Here is a 19,861-nt window from a genome sequence, read left to right on the forward strand (position 1 = left end):
AGGAACCTAAGCAAAATGGATGCTTTTGTGAGTACCTGAGTTCAGTTACAGTTATTTGATCTGAGGTACCTAACTACACCAATGAACTATAGTTTGTGTTTGAGGCCTTAAAATCTATGAAATTATGGCTGAAGTGTTGAAAAGAAAGAAATTATTTTAACTTTTCATTTGTGTGTCAGTTCATGATTTCAAAACTGTATTTTTGTCAACAGTGTAGAATGAAAGATGCCAGTGTTTTCCTGCCTTACTTCTCAGTCATACCTTCACTACTTATCTCCACATTATGCGATGGGACATTGTGCAGAAGGATCTCAGCTGTTTAAAAAAAAACACCTGAAAGCAGTATCTGTATAGCCTGGGGGCATGGCTTGTCTTCTTGGTCACACCACTTTCAGCGATGTGGGTGTGCTCCTTTCAAACTGAGCTAGTGTCCATGTTCTGCTGTGGTGTTTCATAGTGCAGTTGGTGAAAGTAAACATTTATTCTACTGTATTGAAGTTATGAATTGTGAACATGCCCTTACACCTTTCTCTGATCATATTCCAAAAAGATTGTTGTATCTTTGTTTGGTATACATTGAGCTTTAATTCCCATGTAATGCTTCTTAAACTTCTATTAACGTTCTAACATTCAGCATAATGTGGTGGGTTTTTTTATACTCCTCTCAGGTGTATATATCTCCAGGTATGCTGATTTATTGCAGCCTAATCCTCTAGAAGCTGGAGCAACTGGAGATGTGATTGTTTTTAAAATAATAAAGGTAAATTGATCTTGCTTATTCTTGAAGGATTATATTGCTTACTGATAAAATAAAGGTGGTTTTAACCTAACATTCAATTTCCATTTATGCAATTATCTGCTTATAGAGAAGCTAGAACCCTACCAGGTTTAAAATCTGATGTTGACATTGAGCTAAGTATAATAAATTTTTATGAAAGGCAAAAATGTCTTGTTTTCTTTGAAAGTATGAATAATGTACTTCTGTAACTGGCTTTTTTAATGGCCTGTTTAAATTTCCCTGGTCTTACTTCCTTTGGTACTTGAAGCAATTTGCCAGTTTTCAGGAGAAAAACTTAGGCGTACAGTTCTTCTGCTTTATTACAGGGAAAAATGAAAAGCATATATGACCACATCGGTATGAAAGCAATGGAATCAACAGTAAAGAGTGCGTTAGATCCAACACCAAAGCATGAATGTCATGTTTCAAAGAATGCAAATAAAGTAACCTCCTTGCTGGCTTATCGAGCCTACGAACTTACTCAGGTAAAGGGAAGTTGAACATTGTGTTAACTTCTTGTAAAAGAACTTTATCAACAGAACTTCTGAAATTATGGAGATAAAATCATTGAAGAGAGAACAAATGTGAAGCATGTCCTGTAAAGCTGCAGTCTGGTCTATGTTTAGCAGTAGCCAACAAATGCCTGCATTAGAAATTGCAGAACAACATGTCAGCCTCTCTTGTTTCCCTTCTATATGCCTGGACCCAACTGGAGATCTCTTTCAGACTAGGATGTAGGTGGAATATGATATAGCTAGGGAATGTACGTGGGGACTAGAATGTAGGCTGGGGGGGACAGGAGATAATATATGGAGTTTGAAGTGTAAAAGTAGAACTGGCTAGTGGGGTCCTTAAAGTGAGAGTCCTTAAAGGGAAAACAGGGTTAGCAAAGAACAGCATTTTTCTTTTTTCTTTTCTTTTTTTTTTTTTTTCCTGTTTCATTTGTTTTCCATGCCAAATTCTCAGGTTTGGAGATAGTGAAGGAGGAGAGAATGGAATCAGTTCTGAGCATCTCTTTCGCTAGCTGTTCCATCTGTTCCTGTAGTTGCAATCATATTATTCCGTCAAGTCCATAGATTGCAGGATACTTACTTGAAAGCATTCTCTTCAGTATTACAACTTCTTTTGACTTCTGTAAATCAGGGCTGGGCACTGAATCAGATGGCTAGAAAATTAGTGTATGTTTTCATTTCTCTTTACAAACTTGCCTTAATTGACGTTATTCTTTAACATTAGAATTCTGTGACTGAACTAAGGATAGACTCAAAAACTCATAGCAATATTTATTTTTCTCAGTGAAACTTTTTTTGGTTTTGTTAATTGTCCCTTACCTCATCAAGAATATACTTTCTAATAAATGTTGCAAAAATATTTTTTTATTCTTGATTAGCTTCTGAAATAGTGTCCATCCTGTCAGTGTTTGATAAAGGAGGGAGGAGAAGGTAAAAAAATTACCTTAATTGATTGTATTATGAAGTACTTATGAGAACGGCATTTAAAAGCTTCCTTAATTCAGGTATCAGCTTTTGAAGAAACTGGCTGTTGGTAAAAGGAACATAAATGTAATTTATTATAGTAACTTATAACTTGTTTTATATGCCAGTTAATATTTGGCATAACAGGTTTCAGACATACTCTCTTTGTTTATTTAAATCATTAATCATCAGGTATATTTTGTAAGCTATTCCTATGAAAGAGTACACCTTTCAGTGAAGAAGGGTCATGGATTGTTAGTATATTTGCAAAATACAGTTTACAGACTTCTAATTTAACATTGTGTTCACTTCTTTTTCTAGTACTATTTTTATGAATATGGCTTTGATGAGATAAGGCGAAGACCGAGACATGTTTGTCCTTATGCTGTCGTTAAGTTTACTTATAAAGATGAAATGGTGCAAGTACCAAAATTCTTACCCCCATCAAGGTAAGCTAGGAAATGAGTTTTGGAAAGACTGCATGCAGCCTAAAGCTCTTGGCAGTAGCTTAGAATTGGTTTAGATAAACAGTGCTGAAATGAATGGATGTGTCACAGGGACTTAGCATAATAAATACTTCTAATGCAAAGCAAGAGGTGACAGACTTGGTTTAATGCAGCAGGCTGGCCCCTGTAGGAAGCACTTCTGCTGCTCTTTTCACCCGTTGGTCTTCTGACTAGGTGGAATCCATGTATAGTGGTTTTATTTGCATAACTGAGGAAATTCACAGACATAAAAATGTTCACATTATCTTACTTGGTATTCTAAAAAAATACTCTATATACTTTTTCACTGAATGATTCAATGGTGTCGTCTTACTGCTTGTGGAGAGATTATCTAAATGGGCAGTTGATTACAGATACACTATGATACCTGTGCTGATAGGACGGCATCCAGATGTGGGGACTGTATGTGTGGTGCTAAACATAGTTGTCAAGATACCTAAAATAGCTCAAGATAGCTTGAGGTTAGGGGGGGATTTTTAGTGTTGCTATTTTGTTAGACTGATAAAGTACCCTTAAGGTAAGATTTAGTAGCCAGAAGCTTCTGTCTCAACGTAGTCATTCTGTTGTTTTTGTTTCTTTTTGTTAGATCAAACAGCTTCAGTACAGATAGAAGTACAGGTAAGAATGAATTGAAGTTTATTGTTATTATGATACAGACATGGAAGGTTTTGGACCTTTTTGTCTGTGCAGTTTTGTCTTTAACCAGCTTAGTTCATGCTTACTGTATACCTGAGTTTTGTCCTGTACCACACTGATGTCAGGCATCTCTTCCTGCTACTAGATGATCAAAGAGACACCCTAATCTTTTACCAGAACAAAGTAGAACTCAAGAAAATCAAAAGTATTTTTTCCCTCCTTTTCTGCTTACAGTGTAGTAAGAACTTATGTTTTGTTCCTGAATCTCCTGTTCAATGGCACTTCAAATAATATCCTCTGTCTTGCTTTTCTTTCAACCTCATCCAAACAAGATATTAATATGTATGAAAGTGGTTGACAGTTAAGGTAAGGAAAGAGGCTATTGTTCCACAGATGCTGGCATCAGGGGCATGCTTATATAGACAGGTACAGGTAACATACCAACCTCCTTTGCTCTGCTCAGAGCAGGTCAAACCATGATAAGATTTTAAATAGCCTTTCTGTTACCTTTTAACTTACTATTTAACAGCTTTTGGAGATTCAGCAGCCTCTTTAATGCCATTTCCTTTCAGTCTCATGTAGCAAGTGGTTTTGCTTAGTCTTTCTTTCTTCATCTTTAGATAAATCTAACTATACATTATGGAGGGGACAGCTTTGGAATAAAGGCAAACTTTTGTGCCATGTTTCTTTGAAATCAGCAACACGTCCTTTCCTTCCATGCAAGCTGTGAGTATTACCATTTAAACAGTAAGTTTGTAATATGGCTGTGCTAAAACTCTTTCCAGTAGAGACTGGTGAATTTTGGACATACTCAGATGAAAATTAAAATTGACTAGATGCTTTAAATATGTCAAACTTGACTCCTGAGTCATGTGTGTCCAGAGCTGCTTTTAGTTTGTGCACACAACTCAGTCAGCATTTCTTTTTTTTGTTTGGTGTTTTGTTGTTTTTTAGTTTGGTTTTTCTGTTTCCTTTGAAGTGACACACACTCCTTTGCTGGAATAAACACCACTGGCTCATGAGACAGTCTAAGGAAGTGATTTTTAAGAGCGTGTATTTCATAGTTCTTGCTTGGTCAATGAGGGTAGGACTATGGGCGGAAAAAAGAGGTCTTTATTTTTTTTTCTCCCTCCCGCCACCCTTCATCTCCAGTCCTGAGAAGCTTGAGGTTGAAAAAGTTATGAGCATTGATCAGTTGAAGAAAAAAGTTTCACCGGTGTTGTTCTATAAAGAAACTTACCTAGGAGCAAAAGAAGGTAAAGAGTTCTAGCTTTTTTTTTTTTAATCAGAATTTTTAAAAGTTCCCTGAATTAAAATTTTGTTTCTTTTTTTCTTACTTTATCTTTCTGTGCTTCTATCATGTCAGTGTTGAAGAACGGCATGTACTGTAGCCTTTACGAAGTTGTGGAGAAGTCCCGTTCTGGTAGTCACTTGGAGGGTTTACTACAAAAACTAGAGAAAGAGAAACTTGTGAGTGCTACACATTTGACTATTCCCGTTTTGAAAAATCATTTTACTACCTATTAATTGAGGCATGCTACAATATCCATGATCTCGCTGGAATTCCTTAGCTGGCATATTCTTAAGTGTTGTATCAGGGCACTTTTCTACCCATGGTGATATTCAGCTTACAGAGTATGCGTAGTGAACAAATGTCTTTGTTTGAAATGGTGTACTTTTTTTGATTGAAAACAGGTTCTTGTGAAACCACTTCTGGACAGAGGATTTCTTTTTCTTCTTTCTCCTTGGCAAATGATGTCCCCTTATGGTATGCGTACTCTGAGTTTTTGATTTTGCGTTGCTTTTGTTTGTTGTTTTTTTGGTTTTTTTTTAAAGAGGGGTGGGGTTTTGAGTACTAGATTGTCTTTTGAAGCATAGTGGTCATCTTCTCAACTATTTTTATTTTCTTGTGTTCTAGACCACCAAACTGGACGGCCCCGCATGCTACATGCTTTGTTTCTGTTTCCAGAACCGAGAGGTATAATGAGCTCGAGTAAGTTTGTTCACTGTTGAGTGTTGTGTATGTGCTTACATATTCTGTTGAAGACTGAGTAGTGCTATAGCCTGTCAGTGTAAATGAGGAATAACAGTTTGCGTTTGTTATGGTCATAGTGATGGTGTTCAAAAAGGTGTTTATTTCTTCACAAAAGTACTTCACACACTACAGATTTTAGGTTGGTTTGTTCATATTTGAGAAGGTAAAACTTTGTTCAAATTTCTTCATTGTATATTCCAGTAAAACTGAGCATCGGTATTCCAAGGGATCTATGCATTAGTAATAACGTGGCACTTGAGACGTTTGAGGGCTTTCTTTAACCATCAAAACATAAAGGATAAAACATGCGAAAGTCTTCAATGTACCTGTAATTTTTGTATTATGGCATTAAAAACTGAGCAAAGAGCATACTGATAAAACAAGGCAGTAAAAGATGACTGAAAGGACAGTTTCAGTAGAACTTTAATGCTTTGGAATGAGACTTTAATCTTTTACAGTTGAAATTTGCAATAAGTAGTACCATCAGCAGAATGCAGTCCTTTATGGCCTGCTGTGAGTTAGAAGTTATATTGTCAAAACATAGTTTTTTACAGACATTTCACTTACAGAGAAGTTTTTGTCCTAAGTTTTGGCAGCTTCCTAGATTTTTATCTGTACATTTCTTATTTTAATACCTTTTACTTAAGTAACAATTGTGAAAATTGGTTATATCTTGGTTAGAGGAGATATAACATCTTAACATTTAAAGTGTGTGCATACCGGTTTGTTAAAAATACTCCCAATTCTTTCAGCAAGGGTCCAGTGAGCTTAGAAGCACAGCGAATGCATCAGGACTGCACAGGCTTCCCTCTTTCTTGCAGAGAGCTCTTAGGCTGCTGCTGAGTAAACCTTAGCAAGTCTTTGAAGTGGCCTTCTAGAAAGGTCATTCAGGTGGAAATGATAATGGTAACGATTGGAAATGATATGTGTATCTAGGATACAGGTTACCACAAAATTATGGAAATGAACAGTTCATCATGACCATGAGTAGGTTGACTTTTAAGCAGGCTTTAAAGCTTGTTACTTCACAAAAAAATTACTTCCCTGGCTTTTGGGTTATTTCTCCACAGTTATTCCAAACAGTGTTTCACCAAATATGTATAGTACAGAATTAATGCTAACTAGTCATCATTTATTTATAGCTTTATGATTTGATTTTAATTGTGAATTCCCTTTTCTTCTATGGCAGCACAAAAAAGCATTCCATTGGGAACAGAGAAAAATTCAGCTACCATGGTTTTGCACGAAAATCGGGAAATCATTCCAGAAATCACAAAGTTTATTAAGGCTCTGCATTTTGCTTTAATCCAGTCTCGTAAAGACACTACTTCAGATTTCAATGCTGTTGTGGAAAGGTTTATAAATGGGTATATGAAAAGATGCTATAGTGGCTCTGGAAAATATAGAGAATTTGTATTACATCAGTATGAGTCACGGTTGGATGAGAAAAAATTTCTTTATTCTGCTCCAAAAAATAAATCTCATATTGACAGCTGCTTGCAAAACTATATTTTTGGTTGTGAGACATATCAACTACCTGTTTCTAGAGCTAAGGAATTGATGGAGGGAAGTCAGAAACTTCCACAGTTCAGTCCCATCTCAGATTATGAAGTCACGGAAGACGACTCTGACTTTGCCAATGCAAAAAGTGGGAAAAGAATCCATACAAAATATGAAGCCACTGCTGCCAAGCGAAAACTGCCTCATTCTGGAGACTATGATCCTGACAGACTGAAAGAACTTATTAACTTAATCCAATGTAGGAAAAAAAATGTAGGTGGAGATTCTGATTCTGAAGACCCTAGAAATAAAAGTGGTCTGAAAAGGAAGCTGGAAAAACAGTCTGAAAACTTGCGGAAATACATAAAAATGAGTGAATCTTCAGAGAATAGTTGTCAGTATGAAGGTAAGAAAGTCTTTGTTTGGCATTCCTCTCTAAACATTGTAATTCAAAACATACTTAACGTTTAATCTTTATAGAATGAGTATTTTTTGCGTACTGTGGATATTTTAATGCATGATGGTTCATTTAAACATTGGTCTGAGATCTATCAATAGAGATGAATTTTATTTTTATGTAAGTTGTCTCTTTTGAGGAGACAAGTTAAAAGGATTTGTTGCTTTTCCTCTGCCTCTTCGTAAAGAAGGCAGACTTCCAGGGAGTTTGCTTAGCAGTGGAACTGTCCAAAGACAGAGTACTCAGCAGCTTTGATACTGTAATGTCTTTTGCAGAGTTTGTCTTCAGGCATTGCTGTAGTTCTTTATGGCTCCAATACTCTATATAGTACCTAACATTCAGATTAAAGGGGAGAATTAAACTGCTAAGCATGAGCACAGTTAAGTTTTGAAACAGCCAGTAATGTGTGTAGTGGGACAAAGGAAACAACCTAATAGTATTGATTGAATTATTCTGTATGTGAAATTATATAAATCCAAACCTCGGATAATTATCACAGATATTTTCTGATACTTACTTATGATCTGCCAAAAAAAACCCCTTTGGTTCCTCTTTTCCTGACCCTTTTCTCAAGGCAATGATATAGGCCTCCTTCAAAAGAAGAAATAGGGAGAAGGGTGGCACAAGGGAGAGGGGGATTTATAGCAAGCACCAGTCATTCTCATGTGTACATGAATCGTTTTGGAAGATGAAGTGGCTGATTTTAGGAATAAATTTGCCTTTTGAGAGGGACAAAAGATGCTGGTATGTGTGAATGGAGGAGACAGAGGATGGAAGTCTCTTAACCTTCAGGGTCTTTTCACACTGGTTATTAATGTAGAATATGTGAATGCTTTTCTACTTGGCTGTAATCAGAACAATATCTGTTTAAAACTAAATTTTGACTTAACTCCTCTAGGGGTACCAAAACAACATCTCTCCTATGGTTTGAATTCCATGTTTTTATATAACCCCAGTAGTTTGTCGCACAGAAAGCCTTACCTAAAATATTGTGAGCTTAAGTATCTAAACATATTTAGATGTTTATTAGTCAAACAGCACTTATATGGAAATACATTGTTTATGATAAATGCCTTAGGGGTTCGTCAGATACTTTAAGTAGTTTCTTGGCCTGTCTCTGTCCAAGAAGAAAAAATACCTGTGGTGTTTACTCATCCAAGAGGATGAGGTTAATATATGTTTAGTATAAATAGGCATGGTGAAGTTTTAGAATTACATTCAGTCTACGATAACTTATGAGGTTAAGCTCATAAGATACTTATTAAGATACTCATCAGCTTCTGGAGCAACGGCGATAGGATAAAGGGAAGTAAATATTTTGTTCAAACTAATCTTTTTTTTCTCTCAAGTGATGGAGGATTTTACAATTTTTCCATAAAATGCACAGATCATAGTGTGTGACTTCTATTAAAACATAAAATAGTGTGGTGTTGAGTGACCTAAAAAAGGTAATTGTTTATCTGGAGGAGACTGTTAGCTTTAGAAACTGTCCTTTTATCAACATATACCTGTTTAAAAATTTTTGTTAAGAAAGTAAATGTATGTGTACTGTATGAATTGATGCTAAGGAGTGACACTGGGTGTGCAGCAGGTTTTTGGGAGGGCTCTGGTTTTGCTTTTTAAAAAAACCTTAGTAATGGATTACTTTTCCCCTCCTCCCCCTACTCCAAGGGGGCAGAACCTCGGATTCGCCACACTCTGTTCTCTCAATTAATACTGGTCTTGGTGGACACGATACTGACTTGAGGCAGCAAGATGTATCCGACGCTGCTGTTACTGACACAAATGGCCTCATTAAACTGCTTTCAGAAACACTAGCTAGTGCAGGACACTTGGATGCATCATTGGCACGATCTGTAAATCAAGCTTTAGGATTAAGCGCTGATGACATTGAAGAGGATATGAGACAAAAATATGAATATGAATCCATTCCAGCACAGGACAAAGATGATCATGAGCTTCCTAATACTGCTCAGGCTGAAAATGTTACCTTTAAGGACCTACAGAGTCCGGGGGTACTGGAAACTGATGTGGCATGCTTACCCTACCCTGCTGATGTTGATCTACGGCTTTCAGCTAATGAAGTGGGCCTTGAACACACACGTTTAAAAGTAAGTGAAACTGCTATGCAGGTAGATGCTGACAGTGAATGTACTATTTTCATAAATATCATGAGACTGAATGAAAAAAACACTTTTTTTACATAGGTAAACATAGATAAGCTCTAACTTTTCTGTAAAGAAGCTTTTCTGTTTGGTAGGAGCATGTATAGAAATCTTCTGAACTTGGAGATGTGTGTTCCTGTTTTTTTGTCTACTCTTTTTGTAATAAAATTATAATTAAGAATACCTGAAAGATGGAGAGCAACCATGGTCAGTCTTCCTCACTAGCTTTACAGTAAGTGTCACAGGCAGCTGCTCCAGCAATAGGCAGCAAATCTTCTGTCTTTCAGTGGCTGAGTGCTATACATAGGGTGTCTTTTCATGTTTTCTGTGACCAGAGCCTTGCAGTTGTCTTCTACCTCCTGTAGCAAAAAGGTGCTTTATTCTGTTGCTCAGCTTGCTTATGGTGGTGGGGTTTTTAGCAGTATGTGAAGTTGTTGCACAGAGTAAGTATAGTGTTACTGTAACAGCTTATATGCTGCCTGCCATCTTCCTCCTCCTTTCGGGGGTGACTCTTGGTCTGGCCTAGGGTATTGAGGTTTGCTGAACCTGAAGCTCAGTAAGGAGAGATTTGAGAGTTCCTCGTCATAGTCACTGCCTAGCTGTTACTCTTCCTGAAGCATGTTATAAGGCAGTAGTTGCTGTTCCATATGGACTCTCTCAGCAGTGGTTGCAGGACAGGCCATCAGTGTTTGTGTACTACTTCATCTATAGACCTGATAGATAATTTGGATACGACAACTTGTCATGATTATGAAATTCCATCTGAGGCACAGAAATGAGCCTTTTTTTGACCAGGTTCCTCCCAGATATAAGTTGAGACCATCTCTTTCAAAGCTTATACACTGTGAATTCTTCCCTCTTCTCTCCCAAATGCAAACCAAAAATAAATACATTATGCATAGACTGTATAATTTCAGGACTGTTTTGGCCTGTTGCTTTCTTGTCGTAAACAGGAAAGTGAAAGAAGTCAAACTGCAATCTGTATTTCATATTTAGAGTTGGTTGGAGGGATCTTAAACAAGAATGTTTATCCACAGGTGATCGATAGCTACTCTAGAGAAACAGAACGAGAGCTGTTTCTCTTGTCTTGATAGAACAGATTGGCAAAAAAACCTAAGTGGATTTTCTTTGGAAACCAAGTATACGTTACAGGTTCTGAACTATTATCTTGAAAACAAACCAGAAAACCCAATGGCAACAGTTTGCCTCAGCTGACTGTTTCTTTGTCTGAGTTAGTGACCTTTTCTAGTGACAGTACCTCAGGGTTAATGAAGTGATGCTCACTGGTTTTCAATCAAGCATCCTTTTGTTCTAATTGTAGTTATTGCTCCCGTTTTGGGAATTGGTCTTGGTCCAGCCCCTCCAAAGTGCATTCTCTCTCCTACTGAATAGTAGCAGGCATTTTATAGGGCAAGAAAATGCCCCTCACTTCTGTGCACAAGTGAGGGTCCTGCAATCATCTTTTGGTCTGGTATTGTGGAAAAGATGATGGGCTTATTCTGCCCATCTAGCAGTGTCTGAGTGATAAAGTGTTCAGAAATGTGCATAGTGGAATGCACTGTCTTAAATGCTCTATGGATACTAAAGATGGTTGGGGAAATTGGCTTTATTTTGTTTTGGTGGGAGCAGAGTTGAAAATTCTGAGCGCTTAAATGCATGCCTAGCTTTCTTTGTGTGCTCTCTTGGTGCAGTGGTGTATAGGTGTTCTGTGCGTACTTTTCATGACGGCATATAACTGGCAGAACACCCTTTGGAGAAGGCCCTTGTGCTTTAGGGTTCCGAGTGCCCCAGCTGCTTGCTTGATCACATTACTCTGCAGAGTGGTTGTTCTGTCATCTCTGTTAGTGATACTTCTACACAAAGCTCAGTTTCTGAGTCATGGAGCAGGGAGGAGTTTGTCCTGCTGTGCTGTTTTGCTTCTAACCATCTGGAATATGAGATGAAATTGGATTGTTCAGGGGCTTAGTAGTAGTTGCAGGCAATTCCTCAGTAATGCCACCATCTGATGACTGTAGTCAGCTATTAAGACAACAGCCTGAAAAAGGCTAAGGAGCAATTAGTTTTTAAAATTTTTTTCCCTTTGCCTCCTTTTCTCCCTGCCCCACCCAGCCTCTGTACATTAAGGCATGTGCTGAGGACTGCATTATTTACTTAATGATAGACCATCAGCAGAGACAACTGTCTCAGAAATTGTCAAACAGGTAAATGAAATATATAAGTACCTCCTGTAAACATTTCCAAGTTTGACTTGACTTGACTTAAGATTGACATCAAAATTACCAGTATGCTAGTAAAGTCAGGTGTTCTGTCAGCTTTTCAGAATGTAAAAGCTTAACAGGTACCAAAAAAAAAAAAAAAAGGTTTTGAGCTGAGAATTTTGTTTTTTAGGAAGCAAGCACTGGAAGTGTAAGTAGTTTTGAAGACTACAATCCCTGTCCTAGTACACCTATAGAACATGTGTATCGCAGGCAACGTTCCAACTCAAATAACGTAGAAGTTGGAATGCACTGGAAACTTATTCCAATTACAGGTAAGACGGGTTTAACTCTTCAAGTTGCTAGAAATAGTGAATGAACACTAAAGTTCTAAAGTTCTAAAAGCTTGTGTCTTCCATATATCCCATTCTGGAGTCACATGTTGGTACACAAGCATATATATAGCCTATGCAGTGTTTCTGATATTTGATTAATACAGAAATCTGCTGGATGAGAACAGATGCTGGTAGAGAATAATGATTTGGGTACATACTGACATAATTTAGAAATGTGAATGCTTGAGTGTTTATCTGGTAAGGTGCACAACTGTTTGGAATTCAGTATTTGAACTTGCTAGGTTCTGCTGAAAGATTGGATGGGCGGATAATTGCAACTAGAAATCTTAAAAAGGATTGGAAAGTGTGTTCTCCTTATAGAAAATTGCTAAAAATTGGTATGCAACTGATCAGCTGTATTAAAATGTAAGAAGTTATAAAAATAGTCCTGAATTTAAAGCCATAATATAGCGTTTAATCTTCTTGCTAAGACTTGGTTATAGTACAGTATTTCTTGATTACAATAGTGATGTAGCTTCTGTGTGTTGAGCAGCTCAAGAAGAATGAGATAGCTAACAGATTCTTAAGTACCTTGTATCTCAAATGAGCTTAAACTAAGTTTACTCTGTTAACATTATAATTTGGTACCTACTTCTTCAAAGTCTTTTAAAATTAATGTACCTTGTGTATACAAAAGGTGTAGATCAACACTGAAGGTATAGGGCAACAGAAAAAAGATTCCAATCAAATAGAATGGAACTCTGATATAACCGGATTTATATCTGCGTTTAGTGCTTTTAAAGAAAACTAGCAATATGGGTTGGCTCAAAGGATGTGGTTTGAAGGATGAAGACAGAACATTCAGTTTCACTGATAAGGAAAATAAAACGGAACCACATTTCTGGTGTCTCTGTATGACTGGCAAAAAGTAACTATGAGGTGATACTGTCACCTTGAAAAAGGGATCCTGTGAGTGGCAGATGTTTTCCTTTTAGATCTGGATGGACCTGATCAAATTAGGGACTGACTATAACTGCTTTAATTGGCTACAAAATTGACCATTCCAAAAGAACACTAAACCAAAATAGTAGACAGTTTCTAAAAGTTATTGCTTCTGTTCCAGAAACCTGGTTTTCTGATTACAACTGTATTAGCTTTAACAATAATACACTACTTAAAAAACAAACAAAAAACCTCAAACAAAACCTACAAACAAACCCTCCTTTGAGGTATTTATGGAACAGATATATACTGAAATACCTGTATATATCTGAAATATCTGTGTATATATATCATTAATTGCAGCAAAGTGTTAAATTTGGTTCAAAACCAAACAAAACCATAGTTTTGAATATGGATGGTGAAGAAACTCAGTGCAGCAGAAATGATCTGAGGTTTGGATTATGAGAGGCTTTCAGCACTGCTTGCAGCAGGACTGATTCTGTGTATCAGTAATTACCATAAGACTTACGTCCTACCTTTTTAAGCAAAAAAAAGTCTGTTCTCAATTGTGAGATCAGACGTGCAGCTTGCAAGTTGCAGTCTAAGTCCACAAGGTAGTGTGTGGCTAAAACAAGCCTTCTGAAAGCCTGAGGATTATAACCTAGTAGCAGATGAAAATATTTGAATAATTTGTCACCCTGCTTGATTTCTAATTTGATTTTTTTTTTTTTTTTTTGTAATTAAGGCAGTTCCTGTTATGCTTAATCAGATGCAATCTCTGGGAGGATTACTTGTATTCTGCTTTTTGAGTAAACTTTATTGTTCTACTGTTTTAGGAGCTATTAAATTTTCTGTGCTTCTGTACCTCAGCATACAGTAACACTTGAGTCTTTGGATTTAAGTTGATTGGCGGGGGGAGGCACAACAGTAATGCTGTTTTAAAACTGTGTTTTGGAGGTATTAGTATATCAGTCGTGTATGACTTTCAAACAAGATTATGATGATTAACTCTTCCTATATAGGTCTGAAATCACCAGAAGAACCACTGGTGTATTTACCGCCAAAGGATGCCTTTCCTAATGACCCCCGGGTAATAAATAGGCAGAGAAGTTCTGATTATCAGTTTCCATGCTCTCCATTTTCAGACACACAAAAGGGGACAGCAGAAGATGGACTTTATACAAGACAAGTGGAGAAACTCGAAGATCAGTGTGGGCTAGCAGATCACCCTTTCACAACTAAGCATTCCATTAGTGCAGTAATAGAGACTACGCTATTAGAAGAATATAATCTCTTTGCAAGAAAAATTCAAGAAATTTTGCAGCAAAAGAATATTGCTTATGTTAGTGGTGTGTCCACACCGGTCTTCTCTGCTCGAGAGAGGATAATGAGACTTTCTGAATACATATGTTTACAGGCATCAGAGGTTTCTGTCCAAGAGTATATAGAGACACTGAGTGAAAAGTTGAATAGTGTTATTTTGTCGTCTTCGTACGTTAGGCATACTCCACCCATTTACTCTAGTCCTGAATCAGCAGAAGTGGTTAGTGACGCTGCACTGAATCCTCCACCCGACACGTTACCTGTTTGCAGGGACTCTGACACGACGTTGTTACCAGAGCCACTGTGTAATAATGTGGTGGAAGATCTGCATTCTAATGAGCAGCACTCGTCAAGCTTACCCTTAGCAAAGGAGGGAATAGATGATCAGACCTCTGCCAGTGGTGATATGATGGAACCACTGGAAAAGACACAGAAATCCCCAGAGAACTTAAACTTACTAACCCAACCAGCCTTTTCTGATTTTATAAGCCAGTTAAAACCTGAAGTAGTTAACAGTTTGGTCAAAATTATTAAAGATGTACAGAAAAACACTGTGAAATTTTATATTCATGAAGAAGAGGAAAGCATTCTCTGCAAAGAAATCAAGGTAAGTATGTTCCAGTTCATCCTCTGTATAGTGTTAAAATAGAATAGAGTGCCTTTTAAATCAGAATGTACAAAACTGGACTTGGAAACCTAAGGGAGTCTGAAATTTGTTTCAGAAATGTTGAATTGTGAAAGTAGGCTGTCCTGTCCCATTTCTCGTCTGAGCTTCTGAGGTAGACTTGCTTATATTTAGCTTTCATGTAAGTCTTTTTGTTACAGTTGGAAAGCAGAGCAGGCTGTAGTTTGGTTCCTTCGGAAAATACTGCCGGGGGTAGCTGTATGGAAAAAAGGTAACAAGGGCAAAATGTGATAGCTTACCATTTTAGAAGGAATATATGAAAAGTCCATGTGTGTGGTTTTGGGGTTTTTATTAACTCCAGTTAATAGTACAGGTAACTTTTGGAGATTACTGTTCTTCTGTAGTTAAATGTGTAAGATGAAAGTTGAAAGTGGAATAAAAACTTCTGGCTTGAAAATTCATGCAATTTTGATAGACTGTCAGTTGGTCATTTATGTGTAAGAATGATGGAATTGCTGAAACAGTCTATTTCTGTGTTGCTACGTCCTTCCAATTAATGTATCAGAAAGACAAGGAAACCAGTCCCTCTGAGATTCGAGTGGAAAACTTATTTGATGTGGTCATCATGTGGGGATTGTTTTGGCTGATCCACCTATTCACTTTTTCTTCACCATCTTCTCTTTCTGTGGCGTTAGGAATATCTTACAAAGTTAGGTAATACGGAGTGCCACCCAGAACAGTTCCTTAAAAGAGCTGCTTTAGATAAACTCCTGATAATTATCCAAAATGAAGACATCGCCAACCTCATCCATAAGGTATTTCACATAAGTAAATGTGTACTTTAGAAAGCTGTTGTTAAAACCGGGGAGACAAAGCTCATTCTGAGCAAGGCTACTTTCTCATATCAACATAGCATTTAGTTTTAGTTGCTGTTTGAAGAAACAAAAATGGTTGTGGTGAATGCCATCTTCCACCTCCACATACATGCTAATGTGTATTTATTCTTAGTAGTTGTAAAGTTGTACAGAGGCCTGAGTAGTTCTGCTTCTAGTTGTGTGATGCTCTAATGGCATGTGGAGGCAGCTGTCAGATGACCTTGGGTACTCCCAACAGCTGCAGTTTGTGCACCTCTGCTGGACAGAAAGTAAAATTATTCTAAGAAGTGCTCAACTTCCATTGGCTCATTGCTGTAATGTTTTTGAGAGAGCACCTCCTAAGGCAAGAAAAAAAAAAGGTTTGAAAAGTTTGGTATTTAGTATTAGTAAGTAGGAAGTTCTGTAGTTCCTTTTTTTTTTTTGTATTATCTTTGTTATACATCTCTGATTTCTAACATTGTTAAACAGATACCTTGCTTAGTAACGTTGAAGAGGCTTTCCTGTGTCAACTTTGCGGGTGTCGATAGTTTGGATGATGTGAAGAATCACACTTACAATGACTTGTTTGTGTCTGGTGGTTTTGTTGTGTCAGATGAATCTGTCCTTAATCCAGAGTCCATCACTACAGGTAAGTGTGCGCTTCCTGAAGCTTTCCAACACAAACAGAACACTAACATTTCAGCATACTCATTGCGGGGAAGAATTAAGTCTTCTAATTTTCCGGTTTTCTATCTAATTTTTGTGAGGGTTTTTTTGAGAATTTCAGCTACTTCAATCTCTTTCTTACCTCAGTAGCCTTTTTGGAGAACATGTTTCTGGGGAACATGTGAACTTGGAGATCTTGTCTTTCTAAGTTTGTGTTGGGAGTGTAGTTATGTCTGTGGAACCTTTTATTCCTTACTACTCAAACCACAAATACACTAGAAAAAAATATTTAAAAACTACATTTTTTTCCCCACGTTTTCTTTATTTGAAATTGAATAGTTGACGAAGTTACCAGTTTCTTAAATAGATATTTCTGCGAGGCAGACCATGTAGGACTGAACTCGGCTTTTATGCAAGCAGATACCACTGTTAGGCATCCAGCCTACAAAAAAGCAGCTCAGTTTTGGATTATTGTTGTTGGCTAATCTGCTCTGCAGAAAACCTGAAGTACTAGACTGATGTTCACAGTTGTGTAACTATGCTTTGATAAAAACAGAAGGAAGCATTATGTATATACTGAACTAGTATTTTCAGTTTGCATACCACAGAATTTAACTTCTATCCTGTATCTCCAAAACAGATAAATTAAAACAGTTCTTAAAGTTTCTGGAGGATCTCAATACCCCAGATGGGAAATGGCAGTGGAAAGTCCACTGCAAAATACAAAAAAAACTTAAAGAGCTGGGGAGGTAAGTAGTGTTCTTCAACTGCCAGTTGTTACAGTGCTTCAGCTTTAATTATATTCTCCAAAACTCATTTAAGTAGAACTTACTCTTATGTTTGTCTTTTGACTTAATAGTCAGAGTGGCCTTAAATCAAGTATCTTTCTAATAGTGTGCTTTTTTCCCCATTGTAGAATGAATGCTAATGCCCTGAATCTGCTGACCCTTCTGAACACCTATCAGAAGAAGCACTTGGTTGAGATTCTGTCTTACCATAATTGTGATTCTCAAACTCGAAATGCTCCAGAATTAGAGTGTCTTATCAGGCTTCAGGCTCAAAACATACAACAGAGACACGTCGTCTTCTTAACAGGTAAAAACAAAATCTATGAATACTTCTCTCCCTTTTCTGCTAAGAGGTGCTAAATATTAATTCAAAATCTCCTTTTATGTATTTAGAAAAGAATCTCAAAAGACTTTCAAATTATGTTGATAATGGAATAGTGGTTGCTACTGTTGATGACTTTATGCAAAATTTTAAAAGTCTTGTTGGGTATCTCAACTTGGTTACTGAAGAAAACAGCCTTCCTCCCTCGGACGCTCCCAAAAGACAATCAGGTAGTATTAAAAACACACTTCTGCTTTCTTTACCTAATTAGCTGTGTGGGGGAGGTCCTTGAGACAGGGTGCCTTTACTCTTGCAAATGACCACCACAGATGGCAAGGAAAACCCAACTCTCGAGCTACTCTTCTTTTTTAAATGATGGGGGATGAGCAGCGGGGATGGAGCACTGAAGGAGATCCTAAGTGCAGTTACAGGCTAACCTGGCCTACGTATGCCCGTCTGTTTTCAGGAAAAGGATAAACTTAAGGATAGCTTTCAGAAAGCCTAATAAAAGGACTGAGATGTCAGTAATTGTACTCCTTTAATTGTGTAACTTCAGATGCTGTTTTGACATTAACCCCTTTGGAGCTGGGAGTTGGGATTTCCCAACACTAAACATGAACACAATGCGCAGAAGCTTTTAGCATCGGAGTAACTGGACACTCACAGAGGGTTAAGTGTGTGTGTTGAGTAAGTGAACAAGAGAGGCAGAAGACCAAGACTTAAGTGATATTGGACTTACACACCTGAAGCCTAACACTCTGTGAGTAGTGTATAGCTTTTCTAACCAAAGTTTGTATTTCAATAGAATAGGACTTTCTCTTTTTTTTTTAATGTAGTTCTTGTAGAAAAGGATGAAAAGGATGAGGAGGACATGTCTCTGGATTCAGAGGATGAAACATCACAAATAGAAATCTGCAGTGATGCCTCTAAGTATGATGCTCATTTGGAAGCTTTGCAGGCAGAGGCCAAGGGCTCACATGGAGCAGATGCAAAAGCGAGCTGCTTATCAGTTACAGAGTTATCTCCTGAAGCACAAATTGGCCTGATGGAAAAGACTTCTAAAACTGACTTGGAAGAGATACAACCAATTACTTCAGTTCCTACAACATGCTCTGCTGAAGGAGAAAAACACAATTCAGTTGAACAAACTCCTTTCAATAACTTCCCAGCTTACAGTAGACAATTAAACATGTCCCATCAATTCAGTCACTTTAATGTACTCACTCATCAGACCTTTCTGGGAACAACATACCCAATTTCTTCTGCAAGTCAAAACCAAGAAGGGGGCAATTATTTTATATCTGCCTACAGCCAGAGCATGGATACAGAAAAGTCAACATCGCCTGGTGGTTGGGATATAAATTGTGATTCTTCCAGGCCATATTCAAAACAGAAATAAACTCACGTCTCTTTTTATAAGTTGCTGTGGACTTTTCTGTTTCTAAAATTGTGGATTAACAATTTCTATTTTATTCTGGAACAAAATGTTTCTTGTCCTTTATCTCAAATGTTTTCTTGTCTTATTTAAATCCTGACGGCCTGTACCAGTTTGATGCATCAGAAAATTTAAATAAATATATATATTTTTTAACATTTACTGTACTTGAATGATCTTGTTTGTTGGCACTTTTAAGTTTCTACATTTGTATTTGACCTGTACCTGGGCTTCAGTTTGAGGTCTGTTTTAATGTAAAATTGAATGTTTGCCTAAAATATGTGAAGCGAGTTTTTTTTAACTGTAAGAGTATCCAAATCACTTTTCTTTACATAAGTATCAAAAATTACCTATTTATTTGACATTTGACACAAATTTTGTACAAATGTTTTTACATAGCTATAAGGCAGTGTAGTTATTTTACTGACTATATACTGGATTTTGGCTAAATACCTCAATTAGAGTAACCGATGGTGCAGTTCCATTACAAAAATAAAATAAACTTTTAATGCACAAGGGACTTGTAATACGTTGCATTGTCTGTGGTTTTTATATTGTTTTCCAAGTTTGTGAGAAACACCCGAACTTCATTTTATGAATAGCAGTTATCTTTGCATCTGCTTTCGATAGGCTGCGCTCACCATCAGAGTGATCTTACAACTTTTATCTTGCTGTGGTAATTACTGTAATGGGAGAAGGACAAATGACTGTGGTAGTTCAATTTGCATTAGAAAAACCTCAGTCCTCTCCCACTTCAGCATAATGATTACTGGTGCTTTACTTTTTCTTATTTTATGAACTACTATTATTGTAAATATGGTTTT

The 19,861-nt window shown here is 37.1% G+C and overlaps 1 protein-coding gene across 7 annotated transcripts in view; it reads left to right on the plus strand.

The window, feature by feature from the left end:
* Positions 1-19,197, plus strand: part of TASOR (transcription activation suppressor) — a 30,004-nt gene extending 10,807 nt beyond the window's left edge. The window contains exons 5-25 of one of the 7 annotated variants that reach the window (XM_074913825.1): positions 669-760; positions 1,105-1,263; positions 2,575-2,702; positions 3,346-3,377; positions 4,016-4,121; positions 4,548-4,651; positions 4,762-4,865; positions 5,091-5,163; positions 5,314-5,388; positions 6,647-7,328; positions 7,665-7,667; positions 9,066-9,490; positions 10,520-10,533; positions 11,941-12,082; positions 14,170-14,954; positions 15,668-15,787; positions 16,316-16,475; positions 17,133-17,241; positions 17,409-17,587; positions 17,674-17,832; positions 18,439-19,197. In XM_074913825.1, the coding sequence (XP_074769926.1) occupies positions 669-760; positions 1,105-1,263; positions 2,575-2,702; positions 3,346-3,377; positions 4,016-4,121; positions 4,548-4,651; positions 4,762-4,865; positions 5,091-5,163; positions 5,314-5,388; positions 6,647-7,328; positions 7,665-7,667; positions 9,066-9,490; positions 10,520-10,533; positions 11,941-12,082; positions 14,170-14,954; positions 15,668-15,787; positions 16,316-16,475; positions 17,133-17,241; positions 17,409-17,587; positions 17,674-17,832; positions 18,439-19,001 (4,214 nt within the window). In that variant the 3' untranslated portion in view covers positions 19,002-19,197. Of the gene's footprint in view, positions 1-668; positions 761-1,104; positions 1,264-2,574; positions 2,703-3,345; positions 3,378-4,015; positions 4,122-4,547; positions 4,652-4,761; positions 4,866-5,090; positions 5,164-5,313; positions 5,389-6,619; positions 7,337-7,664; positions 7,668-9,058; positions 9,499-10,519; positions 10,534-11,940; positions 12,083-14,046; positions 14,955-15,667; positions 15,788-16,315; positions 16,476-17,132; positions 17,242-17,408; positions 17,588-17,673; positions 17,833-18,158 lie in introns of all 7 variants that reach the window. The other 6 variants (XM_074913828.1, XR_012634257.1, XM_074913822.1 and 3 more) reach the window with 6 other exon arrangements.
* Positions 19,198-19,861: the final 664 nt, after the last annotated feature.

This window comes from Athene noctua, chromosome 10 (genome assembly GCF_965140245.1).
Source record: "Athene noctua chromosome 10, bAthNoc1.hap1.1, whole genome shotgun sequence".
Classification (NCBI taxonomy): Eukaryota; Metazoa; Chordata; class Aves; order Strigiformes; family Strigidae; genus Athene; species Athene noctua.